Raw genomic sequence first — 23,432 nt, 5'->3', positions numbered from 1 at the left:
GCTGCCCCCTAAAGACAAATATGTCATATGTCAACTGCTTGCAGCAGTGCAACTCTCCACCCTTTCTCGTAAATCAGATGATCTTTATTAAGAACTATACAGTTGTGTCACCATTAGCTGCCAAGAAATCAACAAACAGGAAACTAAAAAAGAGGAACATAGTGTAAGTTCTAACAGTTGCTATCTGTGAGAAGAGGCTCTGCCCAATAGCTGGATACACAGACAATGAAATCCTCGACGGGACAGGTCCCAGAAGGAAGGTATGGGAGTGGCTGAGAGAGCCGATCATTTGGTATGAGACAGAAATGATGCTTTGAATGTAACTCTATAATCTGAAACCCCACTGCTCCTTAACTGAACAAAGTCCAGGAGTCCCTCATCCTTCAGGATCACTGGGGGGACCCAAATGGTGTCAGTGTGACCTCCAAAAATGAGACAAGTTTTGATATTAACACATTTTTCCCACCTCAAATCCTACATTGTTTCAGCCCAGCTCAGACAGAAAGAAAACTTCCAGGAGGGGGGGAAATGTTGGTGGGGCTCAGGGAAGAAGAAAGAGGAAAATGGTGCATAATAATGACTCCACCCTAAAGGGTTTTTCAGAGAAATGCTGAGCTTGGATATATTTATGTTACAGTAGTACCCAGAGGTCCTGACCAGGATCAGGACTGTGTTGGACACTATCCAAGCACAGAAGTAGACCCAATCCCTGCAATGAATCCCTGCTTACAATCTGAGGAGTTACAGTCTCTCCCTTTAACATTCAACACCAGCCCCATATGACATTGGCAGACTTTTTGCCAGGCTACAATTGTGCTGCAGTAACAAAGGTTAACGCAGAGAGGATTGTGAATGTTTTCTTTTGTGTTGCTTTAAGTTAACAGAATGTTTCAGAGGCTCTTTGGTGCCAGGGATGGGATTTGAAGACTCAGAAGAAGACTGTTCCCACTCTCTCTCTGCCCTAGCCAAAGGCAGGGAACACTGGAAATCTCATGAGATTTAAGGCTCCAATCAGGCTGTAGCACAGTTCTGTAACCTGATAGGTTTGGTCCTATTCAGGGAAGATACAGCTCTTATGTGGTCAGGGCTCTATTATATTAGCTAGACTCTAGTTTTGAGGGGAAGTCCTCAAATCATTTGAGTGGGGCTCTCCTTCTCCAGGAACGGTCCTAAATAGCAAGTGGGAGTCCATGGGTTTTCATTCATCCCTTTAGTTTAAGGCCAGGTTTTTGCCTGTTTTGCTATGTGCTCTCTTATTCTGTTTCACCATCGGGGGGCCTTTACATCTCTGTCTGGGACAATGATCTTTATATCCAAAAATCAATGGCTGGGGGAAATCTGAAAGTGAAGTTCATCTTGTATCATATGTTGAAATCTCCCCACCATGTGGCCAGGCTCCAGCACCCTGAGAAGTGAGAATTCACGGGCATGTGTCAGCTGTCTCATATAAAGAAGCAGAGTCCATTCTCAAGAGGGGGAGAAGATTTACTGCATTACAGGGGATAAGACAGCATTTCAGATAGTTTACTTAGGTCAGGGTATGTACAAGCCACAGAGCAACAAGTAAACTATGAAACAAATTAAAGTGCCTGCCCTAAAGAGACTACTATGAAAAAGGCACAAACGGGTACAATGCAGAACACCGAGATGTGTTTTCTTTCTGGCTGGAGTGCTCATGGAATGGAAGTCATGGAGGTTCAGAAGATTTACAAAGAGGAAGGATATGGGGTGAAAATCTGTTAGGAAAGTGCCTAGGACGTTACAGGAACTACCTTAATCGAAATAACAAATCTGGAAATGGATTTTCTTGAATAGTAACCAGAGGATCAGGCAGACAGTTTTAATACACATGAAAGTTTACCTCCATAGGGTCAAATATTACATCTGGGGCTGTAATACCATTTGTTTTTGCAGCCTTTCGGATGATGATTTCTGCCTCTTGTACTCTTCCCTGAGAGATCAGCCACCGGGGAGATTCTGGAACGACCCTGCAACAGGTTTCAGAACAACATCATCATCTGCATTTCCACACTGACCACTGCTCAAAAACACACATACATATCGCCACAGGCATAAATCATTTAAAATGTGCTGTATCTTGCAGTGATTAAAAACAAAAACAAAACACACATTTATGCAAAGCAGATTAGCATATACTGTGAAAAAGAGATTGAAATTTGTTCATTGACTTAAAAGGGACTAAAAAGTTAAGCTACAAATCGAACTTGCAAAGTATAGGAAGAAAATGTTTTATCAAAAGAAACTAAGGCAGTGTGAAACTGGGTGCACAACACTGTGCTGTAGATGGGTAACATTTGGATAGTGAGCCATATAAATTAATAATTGTAGATATCACTGAGATGAGACACCTATATACAAGCTGCCTTCACAAGAGAAAGTGGACTCAATTATATATTGTATTTCCTACTATCTAGGACAGGAGTGGACAAGCTTTTTGGCCCAAGGGCCACATCGGGAGGGCCGGGTAGGGAAGGCTGTGCCTCTCAAAACAGCCAGGCCCCCGACCCCATCCGACCCCTCCCACTTCCCACCCACTGACTGCCCCCCCTCAGAATCCCTGACCCATCCAATCCCCCATGCTCCTTGTCCCCTAACCGCCCCCTCCTGGGACCCCTGCCCCTAACCACCCCTAGGACCAGACCCCCTATCCAATCCCCCTGCTCCCTGTCCCCTGACTGCCCTGACCCCTATCCACCACCCGTTGATGGGCCCCCCGGGACTCCCACGCTTATCCAACCCCCGTCCCCTGACCATCCCCCAGAGCGTCCACCCCATCCAACCGCCCCCTGCTCCCTGTCCCCTGACTGCCCTCCAGGACCCTCTGCCCCTTATCCAACCCCCCAGCCCCAACTCCTTTACCATGCCACTCAGAACAGCATGTCTGGCAGACGCGCCGCTCGGCCGAAGCCAGACACACTGCAGCTCTGCTCAGCAGGAGCGCGCAACCCTGCCGCCCAGAGCGTCGCTCGTGAGGCGGCATGGCTGCGGGGAAGGGGCTAGGGACCAGTCTCCCTGGCTGGGACCTCAAGGGCTGGGCAGGACAGTCCCGTGAGCTGGATGTGGCCTGCAGGCCGTTGTTTGCCCACCTCTAATCTAGGAAGAGAAGGAGCTCCACCTTGTGGACTATTTAGGCTTATCGTGTTCCATAAAAACAGTATTCAGTGGAGGAAAATTCTGAAATCATATAGATGCCCAAATGCTGCTTTTTCTGAATAAAGTTCCACAGACCTCAATCCCAACTCATCTCCCAGCTACCAGTGGTCTCCAATTCTGCCTTTCTTAGCCTAATCCTACTCTCAATGAAGTCCATGGACTTCACCGGGAATAGGAGCAAATCATTCCCTTCTGTCCAAAATACTAGGCTAGAGCCTCTCAAAAAAGCAAGCCACAGGACTCTGGAGCAGGTTTTGAGTAGGAAGTAGCTCTACACCACCTTTCTACTCTTCTCCCCACCTAGTGAAAAGGGGATGAAGCCAGGGGCCAGCATCTGACTGATAGTTTAAGGTCCATTAGAAACAAACATGGCTTGTTGTTTATTCCTTGTTTGCCTGACAGCAGCAGTGATGACAGAACAGTCCTGAGAAAAATATTTCCCTTCCTATGGTACAAATTAACTATGTTTATTAAAAGTGAACAAGTTCTAATTTTGTTCCTGCTACAAAAGGCATTTCACCGAGCATGGTCAACTTTGATATTTGGTTCTCACAAACTAGCACAGTGCTGCATTGTTCAGGTTGCAAACGCTGCAGAGGAGAATGACAATTTATTCTATAAAGCTTGTTTGTAATGAACTGTTTGCTCAATTTGATGGAAGCATTTCTAGTAATTTTTAAAAAAAACAAAACATAAATGTTGGGTAAAATTTGATCCGACAGTGTCCAGTAAACTGCAGCTGCACAGACTGCACACAGATAGCATTTTTATTTTGTCTTGGCCACACAAAAATTGTGTCTAGACTGTATGTCCTTTTCCATAACTGTTTGACTGATGATACTATACAGAGATTTAAAGCTGATAAGCAGATATTTAATTTTATGTTTATTCATGAATGGAGTAAACTAAACAAAGTATCTGTAAAATATCCCAAACAACAAAATGCAAAGACAAACAAGTTAAACCTGGAGTCACAAGGGGAAAAGCACACACCAACTCATACAGACAGGAAGGTAAGAGTCAGAATCCTGAAAGCAATTCCAAACAGCATTAGAAACCAGCTTAGAACTTTCTCCAAATATGTGGGCGAAGGCCTTGAGATTCAATACACATATAAAGGCTTTTTTGTAAAACAGCCTCATTTTGGCCTTGGATTTTGCACCTACATACCTTGTACCTGCAGGCACATTTTCTACCTCTTTTACATTTAACTGCCTGATTTGTGGGTGCGGAAGATAGCCAAATTCTATAAAATGTGCCAGCAGTTATTTTTGGGCACATAACCTCTTAGATATTTAGATGAGCTAATTGAAAAAGATGTAGCAGAAAAGCCCTGGGCATCACTAGATAAGACCATATGTAGGAGAAGGCATCAGAATGCACCAGAAGGCATCAGAATACAGTGATGGATATTATAGAAAAAGTTAAGATAAATACAGAACTAGCCAAGTGCAAAGAGAACAAAAATTAATCTGTGAGAAAATAAAAGTGCAACAAATTTCCTCTAGCTTAATGATAATGCCAACAACTAAGCCATCCTTCATTAATTAATATTATGGAAAGTTCTTAAGGAAGGCTTTGGTAATAAGCCAGAGGTTTTGGCGCAAAGGTTAATTCTTTACTGATAGAGCTTTAGATGTAGGTTCTGTCTATGTCAGTTATTTTCAACCTTTTTTCATTTGCAGACCCCTAAAAAATTTCAAATGGAGGAGTGGCCCCCTTTGGACATTCAACCTGTGGTCTGCGGACCCCTATCTTAGAAGTCTTAGACTGAAAACTGACTGAACGGAATTCAACTACGGATGTTGCACCTGCTTGGCACGGCATTTGACACAACGTGAGAAAGAGCGCTAAACTGTGGGTTTCCATGGTAATAACAACATTTCTGGGTTTTGACCTGTAGGTGGGGGTATTCACATACTTTTCACTGATAAGAAGAACGGAATACCTTTTTTGGGGCCTGAAACTTTATTTTCATAGTCACCTTTCACGGATCCCGTAGGCCTGGGCTACACTAGCGGGGGTATGTGTGTGCGTTTCGAACTAAGATATGCAACTTCAGCTACGCTATTCGCGTAGCTGAAGTAGCTGAAGTTGAAGTATCTTAGTTCGACTTACCTGGCCATCCTCACGGTGGCGAGTCAACTGCTGCGGCGCCCCCATCGACTCCACTTACTCCTCCTGCCGAGGTGGAGTACGGGCGTCGATTAGTGGATCGATTTATCACGTCCAGACGAGACGTGATAAATCGAACCCTGATACATTGAACACTACCTGCCGATCCGGCAGGTAGTATAAACGTACCCTTAAACATAGTCTGGTGACCACCAGAGATCCAGGGACCACAGGCTGAAAACCACAAGTCCATGTTAACCAGCTTCAGAGCAGTAATTCTCCACTGATGCAGTGCTACTAGAGGAAGCTTGAAGCGTATGTAGGACTTGGGTGTTTCTATGACACTTATAGACCAGATTCTAATTTCAGCTATTGGTATGAAGCCAGCATAGTTACATCAGTGTAAATCCAGAGCTATTGAGACAAGAATCTGACCTTAATTTCACAGCCAGACAGCCCTAAATTTAAAAGTAGTTTTATACATTTTTTAAAGTTTTTTTTTTTTTAAAGAAAATTTAAGATTCTGTACTACAATGGCAAAATCTGGCAGAAGAAATGAAACTGAAAGATTTCTACTATCTGTGATTCTATTAAACACCCCCAAAAGAGACACCAGGTACACTCACACTGTGTCAGTCATAACCTCTTGCTAAAGGCCAATATTGCATCAGATTCCACATTTCTGTTATGTTAACCTCAAGTCTGAACCCTATCAGCTGTAGGTGAGACTTTCTGAAGCCAAACATCTTTTAATGTAGTTACACTCACCACCACAGTGGAATGCAAAGCAGCCCAGGTAAAGTAAGAGCCAGAAGCAGCATCCGCCAATCTCTGATGAAGTAAGCAAACAGTGGCAGCAACATGTAGCCAATTGCATAAAATATGCAAACGCCTAATGTGCAGAATATAATACGAACTGTTTTGCCAAGAATTTCTGTGCCTGTTCAAAACAAGAGTGTGTGGATTAGCATTTTAACTTATCAGAAATAATAGCAGTCAAATATTTTACCACTATACAAGAACTGACACTACTTTTAGCAAAATTGTTCCACACATGCTGCAATTGTTAGCACTATATTAGTTGCGGTTTTTCCTGTTTTAAAAAGATGCTGCCAGATCTATCTTAGGGCCTGATTCTGCACCAAGAGGGAGTACTTTTATGAATAAAAACTATATGATTAGACCCTAAAATTGTTCTAACTCAATGAGTAAAAGCCTTCTGGATTCCAAAAAACTCACAACAAAAAGGCACTAGTCTGGTAAAACCTACACCAACAAACCATGTTTTTTGCCTGCTGCAGCAGTTAGCTAAACACTGTTTTCAGAGCTACTCTGGGCTTTGTTATGGCCACAAAGAATTCAGTGCTCTAGACAATCGAAGTCGCTTTTTAAAACAAAAGCATTCAGAGATCTCTCAAACAGATTCATAGGTAGTCTTACTTGTCCTCCAATCAGACACCTTTGCTTAGAGATCATAGAATGGATGCAATGACAGAATCCATGTGACAGCTTGACTTTCATCTCAGATTGTTTTCAGAAGTCTTAAATTGCACTTACATGTTTGATCACAATTACAAATTACAGTATCATATGTACAATTTGCATGTGTTTGGATTCAAACTGCAGTTCACCAGAGCAACTGAGCACAACTCATTCTACACATCTACCAACATATGACTATGAGTGTGCGTCTAACTGCATCCTCTCACTGGTGAGCTCTTGCTTCAGATAAAGACTTGTTCCGATTTACTCCCTTTGCTCATTTAAGTATTTGGTAAACAAAACATTTTATTTTAATGTGTTACTATTTTACTAAAAGGAAAATTTTCAAATGGATTAGGAGTTAGCCATGCTTGGTAAGGTTATATTCTTATTAACAGTGCTGCTTGGGAAAAAAAAATAAAAAACAAGCCATTAGTAAATGAGGAGAGCAGGGGGAACAATAACACTGAAATTGTGCTATGCATAACAAATTCCCATACCAAGTACAAAGGCTGCCACATAGTTAGAGATCTGTCCCATGCCAACGATGACAAAGAGCACTGAAAACATCTCCCAGCTGGTAGAGAAGACCTGCAGGAAGCTGAAGCCGGTTTGCACCCCCATGGTCGCAAACAAAACTTTCTTCCTGCCAAACCTTTGGTGGACAAAGACAAAAACGAGAGGGTTACAGAAGAAACAGTCACGAAAATACCAGCAAGATCAGTGAATTAGTCTTGCACATAGGGGGTTTCTATAATGAAGAGAAATGTCTCAGAAAGTGGGACAAGTAAACAAGTATTTCAGACAAGTTAAAAATTCCATTCCAAAAGTAGAAGAATATCTTAAGTGCTGCAATCGGGATATGTCTACACTGCAGCTAGGAGCATGCTTCTCAGAACGGGCAGACAGGCACATGCTAGCTCTGCTCACTGCTAAAAATAAGTGTGGTTGCGTCAAGTGTTTGTACTCAGATGTGATTGTACTCAGGCCGCTAGCCCAAGCTGCTGCCTGTGCTGCGATGGCCACACCGCCATTTTTAGCATGCTAGCTTGAGCAGATCTAACACGTGTCTGTCTTTCCACACTGGGAAGCATGCTACCAGCTGTGGTGTAGACGTACCTTAAGAGATTTCTCTGCGGATGTGGTGGGAAGTTCTCTCTTCAGGGATGATGGAATCGGTGTGGACAAGTGCAAATACCTAGAAAGTGAATTATCGCTAGAATGCAAAAGATGACGTGTCAGTGACTCAAGAGAAGTGCTTTCTTCCATGCCCCAGAATGGGACAATAAACATAAGGCAGAGAAGTGGAGTCTTCTGAGGAGAAAAACTCTGGCCCCGTGCCAATCTATAGTCATTAAGGGCCCCAATTCTGCAAACCATACTCAGTTACACTGAGCAGTACCTTGCTCTGTGAGTAACTGTAGCGGGATGGTCACCTGCTCCTGCCCTGAAGGACTTGAAATCAGCCCTGGGAGAGGGCTGCTGCTAGGAAAGGAGCAAGCCTCGGCTGATTGGGGAAACAGCCACATCTGTGGCCATGCCCCAATCAGGCCTCAGCTGGCCCATATTAAAAGGCTGGGTGCCAGAAGCTCAGAAAGGCTCTCTCTAGTCTTGGAGGGAGCAGGGCCTGGCTGTCTGCAGAAAGGGTACTGGGAGTGAAGCAGGGCTGGGGAAAGGCAGCACCCCAAATAAAAGGGCACCAGGGTCCAGGAGGGACACGGGGCCAGCGGACAGCAAGACACTGGCTGGCAGAGGGTGCTCTGTGCTGGAAAGAGCTAATTCCCGGATGACCAGCAGGAGGCGCTGCAGGGATGAGTCATCCTGCTGCTACAGTAACCTAATTGATTTCCAACGGGACTATTCATGGAGCAGAGTACCAGCCAATGTAATGGTTTCAGAATCCAGCACTAAATGCCCTTTGGTACTTATTACAGGAATTGGAGTTTTAGCCCCAGCCTCTTGGAAAACTTTGACCTTAACAACATGCACATTCGGACCCTGTGATGTGGGAAGATTCCAGAGCCTGGTCTCCAGTCCAAGCCAGAACATCTACACTGCAGTTAAACCCGAGTCAGGTGGTCCAGGCCAGCCATGGGTTTCTAACTGCAGTGCAGACATACCCTAAGACACCGCAAGGGGGGGAGGGTCTCAGAGCCTGGACTCCAGCCCAAGTCCAAAGGCCTACACTGCTATTTTTAACCCTGCACCCAAGCCCCATGAGTCCGCGTCAGTTGACCCAGGCTCTGAGACTTGATGCAGCGAGGTTTTATCGTAGTATATACATACCCTAATAGTGCATGATGGAACACTCCTAAACAGCCCTGCAACAGAAGTCCCTCTCTGTTGTAAGAAGAGAGGAGTGGATTCTCAATACCTTACTCAGGTAAATTATTACATCTTTGCAGGTGCTTTATCTGAGGAAGAACTTCAGGATTTGGCCACAAAAAGCCAGATGTTAAACATGTATGAGTACTACTATTACTTCAGAAAAGTAGAAGGGTGTCACGTGATTTCACTAGAAACCAGGTAGATGCCACGTAATGTATTGCACATTAGACCTCAGATAGTTTGAAATGCAAGAGACTGAAAAACCCAGATTATTGAAATATAAGAATGCTTCTATTTTGTTTTCACCCTGGTGCTGATCAACAAGACAGCCCATAGTTCTAGCAGCTGGGTCAATAAGCCACTTTATTAGAGACTTTTGAACAGTATTCGTGTTTTCTACCTTCCACAAACACAAACCACTGGGCTTAGACCTTGAATTTGACCATATAGGGTACAACAGAATCTATGAAAGCTTGCACAGAGGGAGTTATTGAACTGAGCTAGAAAAACTGCAAACATGTTTTCCTAAGTACCCATAACAAAAGATAGTCCACATTAAATCAAATGGTACAACATGAGCCTGATTATTTTTCAGTAGCTGCTTGTAATTTTCCCACAACACATCAGGCAGTGAGCGGTCTGAGTGCTATGTAACCTACCCAACAATTGTTTGTGCCTGTTTTCATTTGTGGCTGCAAAAAGATAGACTTGAAATACAGAAAAAAAATAAGCCTCAGAATAGTATTTTGTTTTGATTAGGGTAGCTGACTTTATGCCAGGCTAAGGCTCTATCTACAATGAGATTAGATTGTCTGTGGTAAAAATGCCACCAGTCAATACACATTAGTGCTGTCATTGTTGTTAGTATCAGCGCTACAACCATAGTGGTTTTGGTGACCATTTCTCATCAGTGTAGGCCCAACCCAAGAGTATATCAACTTTGCTACAGTTTGAACAGGTCGGGCATGCACCACTGGCTCATTTCATTTTTTAAGTGTGCTTTTAGAAAATCAGATAGAGAGCTAGAAGTTTTGGTGTATATACTTTACTTGTCTGAGATCTGTCCTGATATAAAGGATCCAACCAGTACACCCACAAAAAACAAGGAGGCAGTTAAAGGTGCTTTCCAGTCATCATCACACACCAGATTCCACTGCAAGAGAAAAAGAGCGAGCCTTAACATTACAAGTTTATCAATAACACTTCAATTTTTCTTCTAAATTAACCAAGGTTAATCCAAATAACTTGATGGTAAATGATTCAAATGTACACTCTGAAAGGAAAAAAAAAAAACCCACCACACAAACAAAAAAAACCTGTCAACCTGTTTAGGCCCCAAAATATAACTTCATGAAAGATCATTTAAATGGCAGAATTGGAATCCAGAGCCTAATTCTGCAGCAGGGGTGAATTCCTTGTCATCTTGGAAAACTTGGGGCCTCAGTAATAATACATTATTCGCGTCATGTGTAGTTCCCCCACCCCCAAAGTTGATGCAAGAGATTTTTCTTCTTTGGAACAAAGATGAAACACTGTCGCGCTAGTTGATTTTTTACGGGCCTTATCTAAGTCCTACTAAAGACAATGGAAACATCATATTAAAAGTAAAGTAAAGAAAATAAAAGAAAAGAATAATTTAAAAAGTTTTCCATTAGACCTTTGGATTTCTGTCTTGGGACAAAATGCAGGGAACTGCAACGGAAACTTCTCTTACCTTAACACCGTCTTCCTCAAAACAATATAAAGTAGAGACAGGCCTCCACTGAGCAGAGAACAAGCTGTCCATTGTGCCTAGTTATGCAAGCTGGGTTTGTGATAAGCTCCTACGCTATGGTTTTGCTCCACTATGCAACCCAAGAGTACAGATTATGCAGTTATTCAAGAGCAGAATTTCCAGATACTGTTCTTACTGTAAACCCCCCAGCTAGACTTAAAGGATATAGGCGGGGGGGGGGGGGGCGGAGGGAGAGAGACACACAAAATGCAGGGCTCTAGAAATTCTGCTTAGGAATGGTTTGGTCATAAACTTCCCTTCCAAGAAATGCAAACACAAGCATACAGTAAGAAGGTCACGTGTTTGAGTCTCATTACTGACAAATATTGTGGGGAGAAGAAAAGGGGGAGGGCTATCCAATCAACAAAGGCATGCAATAGTTCACAACTGTTCACACAGCTCAGGGGAGGCTGAACAGATGTTACTAAAATAATAAAGCCTTCATAAAGCACTTTAAATCTTATGGTGATATATTAACAGTAAGTAATGAAAGAGGCTTAATTTTCTTCATATTATCTGGAATTATTTTTAAAAATTTGTTTACTAGAAGCCAAACCAAACAAAGCCAGCAAGGAAGCCAAGTCACCATGGCTCGCTGTTATATCACCGCCACAGGAATAGTTGTGCCATTCACCCCCTGCCGAGGTTTGCTTGTTAAAGGGATTTAACAGAGGACCAATGAACTCTGGGGAAGAGAAGCGGGAGCAGTGCACCTAATAGTAGGCTGAGCATATGACTGGAAGCCAGAAACTCAGTTCTAATTCTAGCTCTGCCTATGTGGCAGGACCAAATCCTGCTTGTCTCACACATCCATAGAGTTCCACTGATTCAAGTGCTACAGATTGTTTAAAGAGTGGATCCTGACCCTGCTGCCCAACAAGGAGAGTCAGAGAACAAAGCAATCCAAGGGAGAGCTTTGCATCGCAGAGAGGGAAGCAGTCTCCTGAGCTGCCAGCAGTTCCCCTTTTTATTGATAACTGTCCTTTGCAGAGTTCTAAGTTCTTAAAGACTAGCAGGCCTGCACAACAGACGGGAGAAAACCAGGGCCCAGAGCAGAGTTCCACCCTCAAGTCCGAGAGGGGGAGGCCTAAGGTTCCTCCTCAAGGAAACCAGCTGACAGCATCCAGGCCTTTAGAGAACTGCAGTTGTTCCTCACTGCTCTGTTCTAAGGTACCGAGAATACTGTCCTCTTCAGTGCCTCAGTCTCCATAACCGCCTCTCATCCCACACAAGCCCTCCTTCCTGCCCCACTCCCTTTCCAGAAAGAAGTAAGAACTGTCCTCAGTGTAAATCGGCAGAAACTCACCCAACACGCATCCAGCCAACAGCCTTACACTGTCTGGCCAACTCTTTTCATATGTTGGTCCCATAATCCTGCACAGTGCTGCTATGAGCTTCATGCTAGCTAATCCCTGCCTCTACTCTCTGTGCAGCCTACTCTCCCACTACTGGCTCCTTGCAGGGAATAGGGATGGTCAGCAGGAACCAGGGAATAGTAGGAATTTAGGGCCTCAGCATTTGCTCCACTCTAGAGTCCTAGCTCAAAATAGAGACAGCTTCCCTTCTTCGCAGCACTGCATTGCCAGTGGGTCCAGAAGCCCTGGGGAAAATCCAGCCCCGATCTATCTGCACCTGCTATTAAGAGGTAGATCCTTAAGGGCTGACGAGGCGCTGCCTCCTGACAGATAAATAGTCTGAAGGCAAAGAGGGGAAAGGGAAAAAGGCTCAGACCATAAATGAAGTTGTTTCTGGGATGTGTCCCCCTTCAGTAAAAGAAATCCTCTCATACCTATAGGGTATGTCTACCCAGAGATAAAAGACCTGCACCATGGCCAGGCTGGCCCAGACCAGCCTACTCTGGTTTGTGGGGCTAAAAACTGCTGTGTAGACATTCAGGCTTGGGCTGGCACTTAAGCTCTGGGACCCGACACCCACATAGGATCCCAGAGCTCAGGTTCCCACTTAAGCCCAAACATCTACATAGCAATTTTTCAGCCCAGAATCCAAGCCCTGCAAGCCCGAGTCAGCTGACCTGGGCCAGCCGCAGATTTTTTATCCCTGTGTGGACATACCCACAGAGTGTGATCAAGTCACCACTTACCATTCCTTTTGATAAGCTAAATAGATTCAGCTTGTCTCTTACCATACGGCAAGTTACCAGACCATGGATTGTTCTTGCAGCTTTTTGCTGAACTTTTCCAATTCTGCAACTATCCTTCAATTCTTTTCTGTTTGCCTCCCATATCAGCTAACCCATGATTATGCCTTGGATTAATGTTAGACTAACTGGTTTATTCTGTTTACCCTTTTAAAATACTGACACAGCATTAGTTTTTTTATGTCCTCTGGAACTTCCCCAGTATTCCAAGATTTGTTTAAAAAAATCAACATCAATACCTCATATTTTCTCAGGCAATTCTTTTGAAACTCTTAGGTGCAAGTTATCTGGTCCTGCAGATTTTAAAATTTCAAACTGCATCTACTAAAGTTAAATGTCCACTCTAGTCACTGTAGCAATAGAAAGATATGAATTCACTGTCCAGCTACTTTCCAGATATAGAACAGGAATATTTATTGCTTTTTTGCACTGTTAAAGTAATGACTTGTATGCAATAATAGTGATTAAGTGTTACAGTGGATGCTGGAAGAACTCGCTCTTTAACCTTGGTAAGTCCTCCAAAAATATCTCAAACGCAAAAAAGATGTTCAGTGGAATACTGGATTAAAAATCGGACATTTCCCATTATTAACATGAGACCCGAAACCTTTTCCTGAACAGGCTGATGAGACTCCCTTTAATAATTCTGCGTTTTGAACTAAACAGTGGATTAAACTATTTTCACACCCAATGCAACTGTAAATTTCACCAATCTTGCCTGAAACAGGCCTGTTTATACTAACTGGAGTTTGCAACACAGATTGTTCTTTTTAAAGTTTTCTCTCAGTCAGAATTCACTGAGTGGCTTCACTCCATGTTCTAACATGAGAGGTCTCCTACATAATACAATGCAGAAGTCACAGGAAAAAAAATGGCCATTCTATCTTGCCAAGGAAACAGCACACTGCTAATCTCTGAATTCTCTCTTATTTCAGAGTCTATCACACATACACTGCAAACAATAAAATAAAATAAAATATATGTTTCTGTCACTGAACAAAACCAGAGAGCCTAAACTGACTAGGAAATCTTAGCAAAGCACATTTAACACCTTGAAAATATGTAGCAAGTGGCTATTGCCAAACAAACTGAATCCATCAAATCACCAGTAGTAATTGGACTATTACTAAATATACCAATAAAGCACCACCCACTGCATAGTAAATGCTAATCCTGAATCCTAGATTAGTAAAGACCCTCCCTCCTTCACCCATCCCGCCCCCTACAGCAGCCAATGGAAATGGGCATCTATTTAAATACATTACTTCTAACACGGGGCAAAGATCCAATTGGCCAAAGATTGTGCCGTGCCATTTATAGAGTAACTGACAAAAGCAGTCCAGTGATTATTCTCAACTTGTCATATTGTACTTGTGAATTAGCTATATGAAGTAATGTTTAGCTACCTGCTTTTATGGATCTTCCATTATGTACACATAATATGCTGTCCAATCACAGTGTGTGTATCCAGGGACTAAAATTTTCTTCTGGTCACAGGCCCAGGGCCACTTCTTGGAAACGTTCATGGGTACTGAAAGTTTATATACTGCTCTCCCAACTGGTTACTTACACTAGCAGATAGAGAGATAGCCAATCTTAAAATGCCACTCCAATTACCATCTTGGCTTTTCTTCCACTCCAATAAAGCGGTTTAAGAGCTGTAATGCTGAGAATTCCTAGAAGCAGAAACCAATGTGGGCAACTTGGAACCACAGCTTTCCAAGGCTCTCAATTTGTGGAATATCAGTGGTTTAAAAACAAAGTTATTTTAAGTAGGACAATGAAAGCGTGGGCCAGATAGCAATCAGAATGTTGAAATCTTAAGGTCCAATATCTCATGACTTGTTTGGTCATGAATTAGCACAATAAATGAATGCTGGAGTCTTCTAATGACATATGGAAATGGTTCATAAACTGTGGTCTACAAAGCCACCGCTGTCACAATAATGAAGTATTGCCAGTGTTTAGGAATCATGTTTCCTGCAGGGTGTAGCCTGTCCAGAAATCTTGCAGGGACTAAAGTTCTGAGGTGTAACTCACTCAAGGCCTGCACCACTATACTTGAAGGTCACTTGGGTTGTCACTTTCCACTAGAAGTGCTGTTTGGCACTGGTCCAGGACTGAATATAGATTGAGACCAGAGAAAGGAGTAATTTTCATTCCTCAATATCCTCTCAACGAGGTTACTAGAGTTCATGGAATTTGCCTACAATGATGTATCAGGCATAGCAAGTATGTCAGAACTGGAGTAAAGAGGGACAGGCATTCTTATTTCCATGTTCTCACCTTCTCTTTCTGTTCAGTTCCTCTGTCCCCATAACATTCAAAAATCTCTTTTAGAGGTTCTACATGACAGTTTGGGATGACAGAGTCATCCTAGGCTCCCAAAAGGCCTTCTCAATGGTTCCAAGCATATTTTGTGCAGCAGCTGCCTATTTTTTTTTCTCAGCTCAGAGCCACTCCACGTAGCAGAGGAGAATGGGCCCAGTTACATCAAAAGCAAAACAAGGTCATAAAAAAAAAAGACTCCCTTCCTCCCTCTCTCCTCCTCCCCTTGCATAACTCTTTAAAGCTGCCTGGTCTTTGTTTCCATGCAAATGCTAGCAACAGAGTAATCAAATCTCCTGAGGATTTTAAGAGGCTGCAGTGAGTGAAACAAGTGAGGGATACCTTAGTGGTTGGAGCATTGGCCTGCTAAACCCAGAGTTGTGAGTTCAATCCTTGAGGGGGCCATTTAGGGATCTGGGGCAAAAAAAATAGTTGGCGATTGGTCCTGCTTTGAGCAGGGGGTTGGTCTAGATGATCTCCTGAGGTTCCTTCCAACCCTGAGATTCTATGAAGTGCTAGAAATATTGGTATCTAACATGTTAGATACCAATATTTAGGAACATGATGACTCCTACCATTCAAAACCACTGGCACAGAGTACTCTTGCTATATCGCGTTCTAAAGCTGTTGGAGAACATACTTCATATGGTAAGGTTTAAACCTCGCCATTTTACAAGACTTCAGCTCCCAGACACTCTTAACGTTGCATTATTTCAAGTTGATTGTCAGCCCTATTGACTGCAGAGTCAGAAACAGCTTCAAGGTATCAGTCAGCTGGGTAACACAGAATGTATTGGGAAAGCAAAGGTCATAACAAAAGAGTAGGTGAAACAATAGTAACTTACACATTTGATGTTTCAAAACACACTTGGCAAGTGAGTGTCAAACTCTATTAATGATAGGTGAAGAGGCACACGCAGGTTATGTGACTTGACAAAGGTCACAGAAGTCTGTGGGACAGCTGTGAATCAGACTCCATGTAATTTGACTCCCAGTCTCTTCATTTGTTAGTCCAGAACCCACCGTCGATGTTTATATGCCAGATAATAAAATGGGTGTGCGAAGATCTTAATATCCCTCACACTATCAGATGTTTGATTTGTCCTCTGTACAAAATCCTAACTTGTTTGTAGTAGTAATTAACGCTTTTCTCTGGAGAAAATTTCCAAAATTCTGTACAACCTGTTTTGTTTAAAATTGGGCATTTGGAACCAAAGTAAACCCCAAAATTCCTAGCATTATAGGGAACTCAGTTCCAAAACTTAAAGCATTTTTAACTAATTTAGTCATTATGAATTTCCACCCCTTTAATTCAACAGTGGAAAGTATTTAAAAAATTGAATTTTACACTTATATAGGATTACAGTCACAGCAGTATTAAGGGAATTCAACCTGTTAAACTGGCATTTCCTTTATTCTTTCATCATATGCCCTGTAATCAAACAATGATCTGAAAATTTACATAGTACCTTTTATTTAAAAGGAATGAACTTTGAAAACTCTTTGTTTGTCAAATGTTTTCAAATGGAATGAAAAACAACTCTCTGATTTAACACTACAATTATTTAAACAAGCACAGCCGAGCTATACAATAACATTCAAGACAAGAAGTGAAGAAGACTATCATACCAAATCAGAACTGCAGAGGGAGTTTATGTAGACAGAATGTACTATAATTACCTTAACTGAAAATTTGGCCAGGACACTGAGGTTAACACAATAACTCTTATGAAAAGTGCTGTGAGACCTTCAGTAGCCTCAACTGGTCAAAATCACATTTTAGATGCATCCACTACACCCGTAAAGTCCTACCTAACTCAGATGGAAGAATGGCACTCTGTACATTAACACGACCAAATCCTGCAGTGTCTAAGGGCTTGTCTACATGGTGCCTTAGTCTGCACTAGTGGGATGTAAATTATACTGTTAATGTAGTCACAAAACAGGACTTCATTAGCGTGCACTAGGAAACTTTTAGTATGCACCAGTAGGATCCATGCAAGCCTGTTAGTGTGCAACACGCTGGTGCACGCTACAATTTAAACCCCTTTAGTGCAGACTAATGCACCATGTAGACAAACCTTAAGACTCCCAACCAGACAGTGACCTGGCTTGACCCTGCTCAGCTTGTGCTGTGATTCTGTCAGACCTCATAAGAACATAACATACAAACATCAGAACAGCCATTCTGGGTCAGAACAAAGGTTCATCTAGCCCAGTATCCTGTCTTCTGACAGTGGCCAATGCCAGGTGCCCCACAGGGAATGATCATCAAGTGAACCTTTCCTTGTCGCTCATTCCCAGCTTCTGGCAAACAGAAGCTAGGGACACCATCCCTGCCCATCCTGGCTAATAGCCACTGATGTACCTATCCTCCATGAATTTATCTACTTCTTTTTTGATCCCTTGGCCTTCACAACATCCTCTGGCAAAGAGTTCCACAGGTTGACTGTGTGTTGTGTGAAGAAATACTTCCTTTTGTTTGTTTTAAACCTGCTGCCTATTAATTTCATTTGGTGACCCCTAGCTCTTGTGTTATGGGAAGGAGTACATAACACTTCCTTATTTACTTTCTCCACACCAGTCATGATTTTATAGACCTCAATCATATCTCCCCTTAGTCATCTCTTTTCCAAGCTGAAAAGTCCCAGTCTTATTAATCTCGCCTCATACGGCAGCCATTCCATACCTCACAAGGTAATATGACCACATCCTATTAAAAAAAAAATCAAATCAATCAACCTACAGTGATAGAACCTTCTTATAACAAACTTCCAATCTGATTTCACTACAAATTTTTCATGCATTACAACATGTAAATTGCAATTCTATTATAGGGGAGTTTTTCCATGGAGGTTGAGAACATCTTACTATATAGTATCATTATGCATAAAATAAGCTTCACCATTATTGTATATGCCTGGAAAGTTACAGAAATAACTGTCAAGCCAGTGGTTTGTAATTTATTACTCCCCACAAAGTAGGCATGTTTCTCAGATGAATCTGGAACAGCCTTCCAAGGGGAGTGGTAGGGGCAAAAAACCTAACTGGCTTCAAGACTGAGCTTGATAAGTTTATGGAAGGGATGGTACGATGGAACTGCCTACAATGGCATGTAACTGATCTGCAACTGCTAGCAGCAAATATTTCCAATGGCCTATGATGGGATACCAGATGGGGAGGGCTCTGAGTTACTACAGAGAATTCTCTCTCAGGTGTCTGGTTGCTGGGTCTTGCCAACATGCTCAGGGTCTAACTGATTACCATATTTGGGGCCAAGAAGTAATTTCCCTCCCAGGTCAGACTGGCAGAGACCCTTGGGAGTTTTTTGCCTTCCTCTGCAGCACGGGTCACTTGCACTTTTAAACTAGTGTAAATGGTAAATTCTCTGTAGTCTTTAAATCACGATTTGAGGACTTCAGTAACTCAGCCAGAGATTATGGCCTATTACAGGAGAGGGTGGGTGAGGTTCTGTGGCCTGCAATGTCCAGGAGGTCAGACTAGATGATCATAATGGTCCCTTCTGGCCTTAACGTCTATGAGGTTTCAAAGAACTGTTCCACTATAGAAGCACTACTCTAATATCAATGAAGGTTTCATTTCCTTAAGAGTGTTACTACAGGCACCATTATGAACTTTGAACCAAATTCTGCCCTTAGCTATACCCATGCAAACCACTACACTTAATGAGGTAACATAGGCATAAATGAAGAATTATCACATAAGTTTCTGTGTTATTTATTTACATTTATCAAGTGCCCAACGCCCAAGGTGCGCTATTTCACTATATAAACTACCCAAAAATGCAAACCAGATCCACATCTACAAAAGGATACAGTGTATTTCTTGAATTCCTTCTCCTGAAGTTGTGTTAAACCTTTGCAAGAGTCTCATCCATATAGAAAGTTAGGGGAAATTTCAAGCTTTTTCATTACTTTATAAATCAATACAATACAATAAAATAAACCCAAAACAATGCTGCTGCTGGTGAATTTGGGAGGAGGGGTGGAGAAAGGCACATGGACCATGATATAACAGTGAACTAGCCAGCAACTTTTTTTTTAAATGTTAAAATTAGATTTAAAGAGTCATGGAAACATTAGCTCTATAAATACATTGTCTCTGTTATGTCTAAGGTGGTGGTGTCTTAATGCTCACTGCACTAACACTGAAATGCTAGCCTACTGTGCAGACAAATATGGGCTACTTCAGGTAAGTATCCTGGGGCACTTCTGTCTTATTACTATTGATCAACGTTGAGAGGCAAAAGGGGAGCACTTTTCTGTGCTGGGAACTTGCCAGGAGATCTGGCAGTTTCTCAGAGAGACAATATTAAAAGTACAACTGATTATCCTGATGCAAAGGAAAGATAAGAAAAAATGTAAAAGGCTCCATCAGGAGCTCTTTAATGACCTGAAAATCAGAAATCAATCCTACAAAAAGCAAAAACATGAATGAATTGCTATGGATGAGTACAAAAGAATAGCACATGCATGTAGAAACAAAATCAGAAAGGCTAAGGCACAAAATGAGTTACACCTAGCAAGGGGCATAAAAGGTACTAGGGGTTTTTATAAATACATTTGGAGCAAGAGAAAGATGAAGGAAAGTGTAGGTCCACTACTTAGCTGGGAAGAAGAGCTAAGAACAGATGACATCAAGAAGGCTGTGGTGTTTAATGCCTGTTTGGCTCCAATCTTCACTAAGAGGGTAAATTCTAACCTGATACTTAACACAATTAATATTAACAATAAGGGGGTGGGAACACAAGCCAGAATAGGGAAAAAAGAAGTTAAAGAATATTTATCTAAAATTAGATGCAGTCAAGTCAGCAGGGCCTAATGAAATTCATCCTAGGTTACTTAAAGAACTAGCTAAAGCAATCTTGGAACCATTAGTAATTATCTTTGAGAAATCATGGAGAACAGGTGAGGTCCCAGAGGACTGGAGAAGGGCAAACATAGTATTTATCTTTAAAAAGGGGAACAAAGAGGATCCAGATAATTATATACTAGTCAGCCTAACTTCAATACCTGGAAAAATACCAGAACAAATTATTAAACATTCAATTTGTAAGCATCTAGAGGATAATAGGATTATAAAGAATAGCCAGCATGTATTTGTCAAGAACAAACCCACCTAATTTCCTTCTTTGACAGGGTTACTGGCCTAGCGGATAGGGGAGAAGCAGTAGATGTGACATATCTTGATTTTTAGTAAGGTTTTTGATGCAATCCCACATGACTCTCTCATAAGCAAACTAGGGAAATTAAGTATAAATTAAATTGCTACAAATTGGATGCATAAGTGGTTGAAAGACCATACTCAAAGACAGGTTTCAGAGTAGCAGCCGTGTTAGTCTGTATCCGCAAAAAGAACAGGAGTACTTGTGGCACCTTAAAGACTAACAAATTTATTTTAGCATGAGCTTTCGTGAGCTACAGCTCACTTCTTCGGATGCATAGAATGGACTCAAAGAGTAGTTATCAATGGCTGGCTGTCAAAATGAGAAGATGCATCTAGTGAGGTCCCACAGAGGGTCAGCCCTGGTTTCAGTACTATTCAATCTTTTCATTAATGACTTGGATAATGGAGTGGAAATTATGCTTATAAAAATGGCAGATAACACAAAGTTGCACTTTGGAGGTCAGCATTAGTATTCAAAATAATCTTGACAAATTGGAGAACTGGTATGAAATCAACAAGATGAAATGCAATAAAAACAAGTGCAAAGAACTTCATTTAGGAAGGAAAAAATTAAATTAACACAACAAAAATGGGGAATAACTGGCTAGGCAGTAATATTGCTGAAAAGGATCTGGAGATTAGAATGGATACAAATTGAATGAGTCAACAATGTGATAAAGTTGTGAAAAAGGCTAATATTCTGCGGTGAATTAACAGAAGTGTCATATGTAAAACAAAGGAAGCAACTATCCTGCTCTAATTGGCACTGGTGAGGTCTCAGCTGGAGAACTGGATCCAGTTCTGGATGCCGCACTTAAGAAAAATGTGGACAAATTGGAGACAGTCCAGAGGAGAGCAACAAAAATGATAAGGTTTAGAAAACCTGACCTATGAGGAACGGTTAAAAAGAACTGGGCATGTTTAGACTTGAGAAAAAAAGACTGATGGGCAAACTGATAAGCTTTCAGATATGTTAAGGGCTGTTATAAAGAAGACAATGATCATGCGTTCATCATGTTCACTAAATGTAGAGCAAGACCAGAAAGGGAGATTTAGGTTAGATATTCAGAAATCTTCCTAATTATAAGGACAGCTAAGCACTGGAATAGGCTTCTAAGGGAGGTTGTGGAATCCCCATCACTGGAAGTCTAACCTGTTCTTAAAACAACAAACAGGTTGGACAAACACCTGGCACGGATGGTCAAAGTTTACTTGGTCCTGCCTCAGGGCAGGAGGCTGGGCTGGATGACCTCTTGCAATCCCTTCTAGCCCTACATTTTTATGATCTGATATTGTAGAATCAAAGAGCTCCTTCAAGTGCAATTCTTTTTTTAAAAAGTGCTTATTTAACAATGATACTGTGGGTCTCTTAAGGACTTTAAGATCAAATCAGTTTCTAGTACACCTCTACCTCGATATAACGCTGTTTTTGGGAGCCAAAAAATCCTACCGTGTTATAGGTGAAACTGTGTTATGCTGAACTTGCTTTGATCCACCAGAGTGCGCAGCCCCACCCCCCCGAAGCACTGCTTTACCGTGTTATATCCAAATTCGTGTTATATCAGGTGGCATTATATCGAGGTAGCAGTGTATATAAGTAAACAGGATGTCTTTTCAAATTGTGGGCATATTCAGCCTGTGATTTGAAAGCCAAGATAAATGTTTTTCTTGCTCTGACATGACCAGTAACAAAAGATTCTGAAATCAGGACTTTCATTAGACTTCCTCATCTTCATATGTTAGTAGCTTTCCCAATCAATACATCTGCTCTCTGTGTACAGTCAGTATCCTATTCACTCATTCTGAAATAAGTGCGGATTGCTTTTCATTCTGATTGCCCTGCAGAAGTAGCCTAACTATGAAATAAAGTTTAACTGAAGTCTTGTCTACACAGGAACACTGAAGGAAGTTAACCCAAATTAACGAAAGGTGGATTAGTTAAATGGCATTAAACCCATGTGGACACCCTCATTCTATCCTTAATTCTGTTTAGCTTAATTGCACACAGAGAGCAGATGTATTAAGAAAGCTGGTAATATGTGAAGAGGAGGAAATCTAATGAGAATCCTGACATGACTTTTGCTATGCTAAGCCAAGCCACCACTAGAATATGCATGAAGAGATCAGTAAATGTTTAACTTGGCAGAGAAAGCTTTGATTTGAACTTCAGCCACTGGTTCCATTGTTATATAAACAAGGCCCATGCAGTTTCATTACTCTCTCCTGTTTACTCTTTACAAAAAGTAAACTTGAATACTTGGAAATTATGCACATTGCTGGTCTATGCTTCTGAGGGCAATTCCAATTGTTGGTGCCATTGTCTCCACTTCCCCATTCTCCCTCTGTTAATTCGCTCCATAGGCGCTCTACAAAGGTGCAGGGGTCTGCCTGCATAGAGCTAATTATGTGATCAGGGCCCTACATTGTGAATTTTGGGGGGAGGGACTGTCTCTTACTATAGGTTTGTACAGTGCCCAGCACAATAGGGTACCAATACTGAGTAAGGCCTTGAGGCACTACTGTAATTCCAATAACAAGAAGAAGATAAGAGAGAGGTAGCCTTACAATTAAGTTTCTTTTTTTAAAGTCAAATAATGTTTGCATTTTGTTAAACGAACAAACAAAAATGTACAAACTTGCCCTTAATCACTTGATTTCAAATTCCCACTAGTGTAAATTTTGTAATGAGATATTCTAAAAAAAAAAAAAAATTGCAAAATTTAAGGATGAACATACAAGTATAATTTATATCATATTTATACCACCTGGCATGCGGCAATTACTCCTACCGTCATAACTCTTAGAAAGTGGCTGAACAGAAGTTTTCAGAATAGCAGACTAGAAGTTGAGCACATTTAAAATTGGCCAACATTCCGTTATCCAAGA

At 41.7% G+C, this 23,432-nt stretch overlaps 1 protein-coding gene across 3 annotated transcripts in view; it reads right to left on the bottom strand.

Moving 5' to 3' along the window:
* The window catches only part of LOC120369977 (solute carrier family 22 member 5-like), a 43,990-nt gene that overhangs the window by 16,848 nt on the left and 3,710 nt on the right, over nt 1-23,432 (bottom strand). For 2 of the 3 annotated variants that reach the window (XM_039483885.1, XM_039483884.1), the window contains exons 2-5: nt 10,149-10,252; nt 7,272-7,426; nt 6,058-6,229; nt 1,862-1,988 (exon numbers count right to left, since the gene is read on the bottom strand). In XM_039483885.1, the coding sequence (XP_039339819.1) occupies nt 1,862-1,988; nt 6,058-6,229; nt 7,272-7,426; nt 10,149-10,252 (558 nt within the window). Of the gene's footprint in view, nt 1-1,861; nt 1,989-6,057; nt 6,230-7,271; nt 7,427-10,148; nt 10,253-10,813; nt 10,901-23,432 lie in introns of those variants that run through there. The other variant, XM_039483886.1, reaches the window with a different exon arrangement.

The sequence above is a fragment of the Mauremys reevesii genome, linkage group 8 (genome assembly GCF_016161935.1).
Source record: "Mauremys reevesii isolate NIE-2019 linkage group 8, ASM1616193v1, whole genome shotgun sequence".
NCBI lineage: Eukaryota > Metazoa > Chordata > Testudines > Geoemydidae > Mauremys > Mauremys reevesii.
This window is presented reverse-complemented; position numbering and strand designations above follow the sequence as displayed.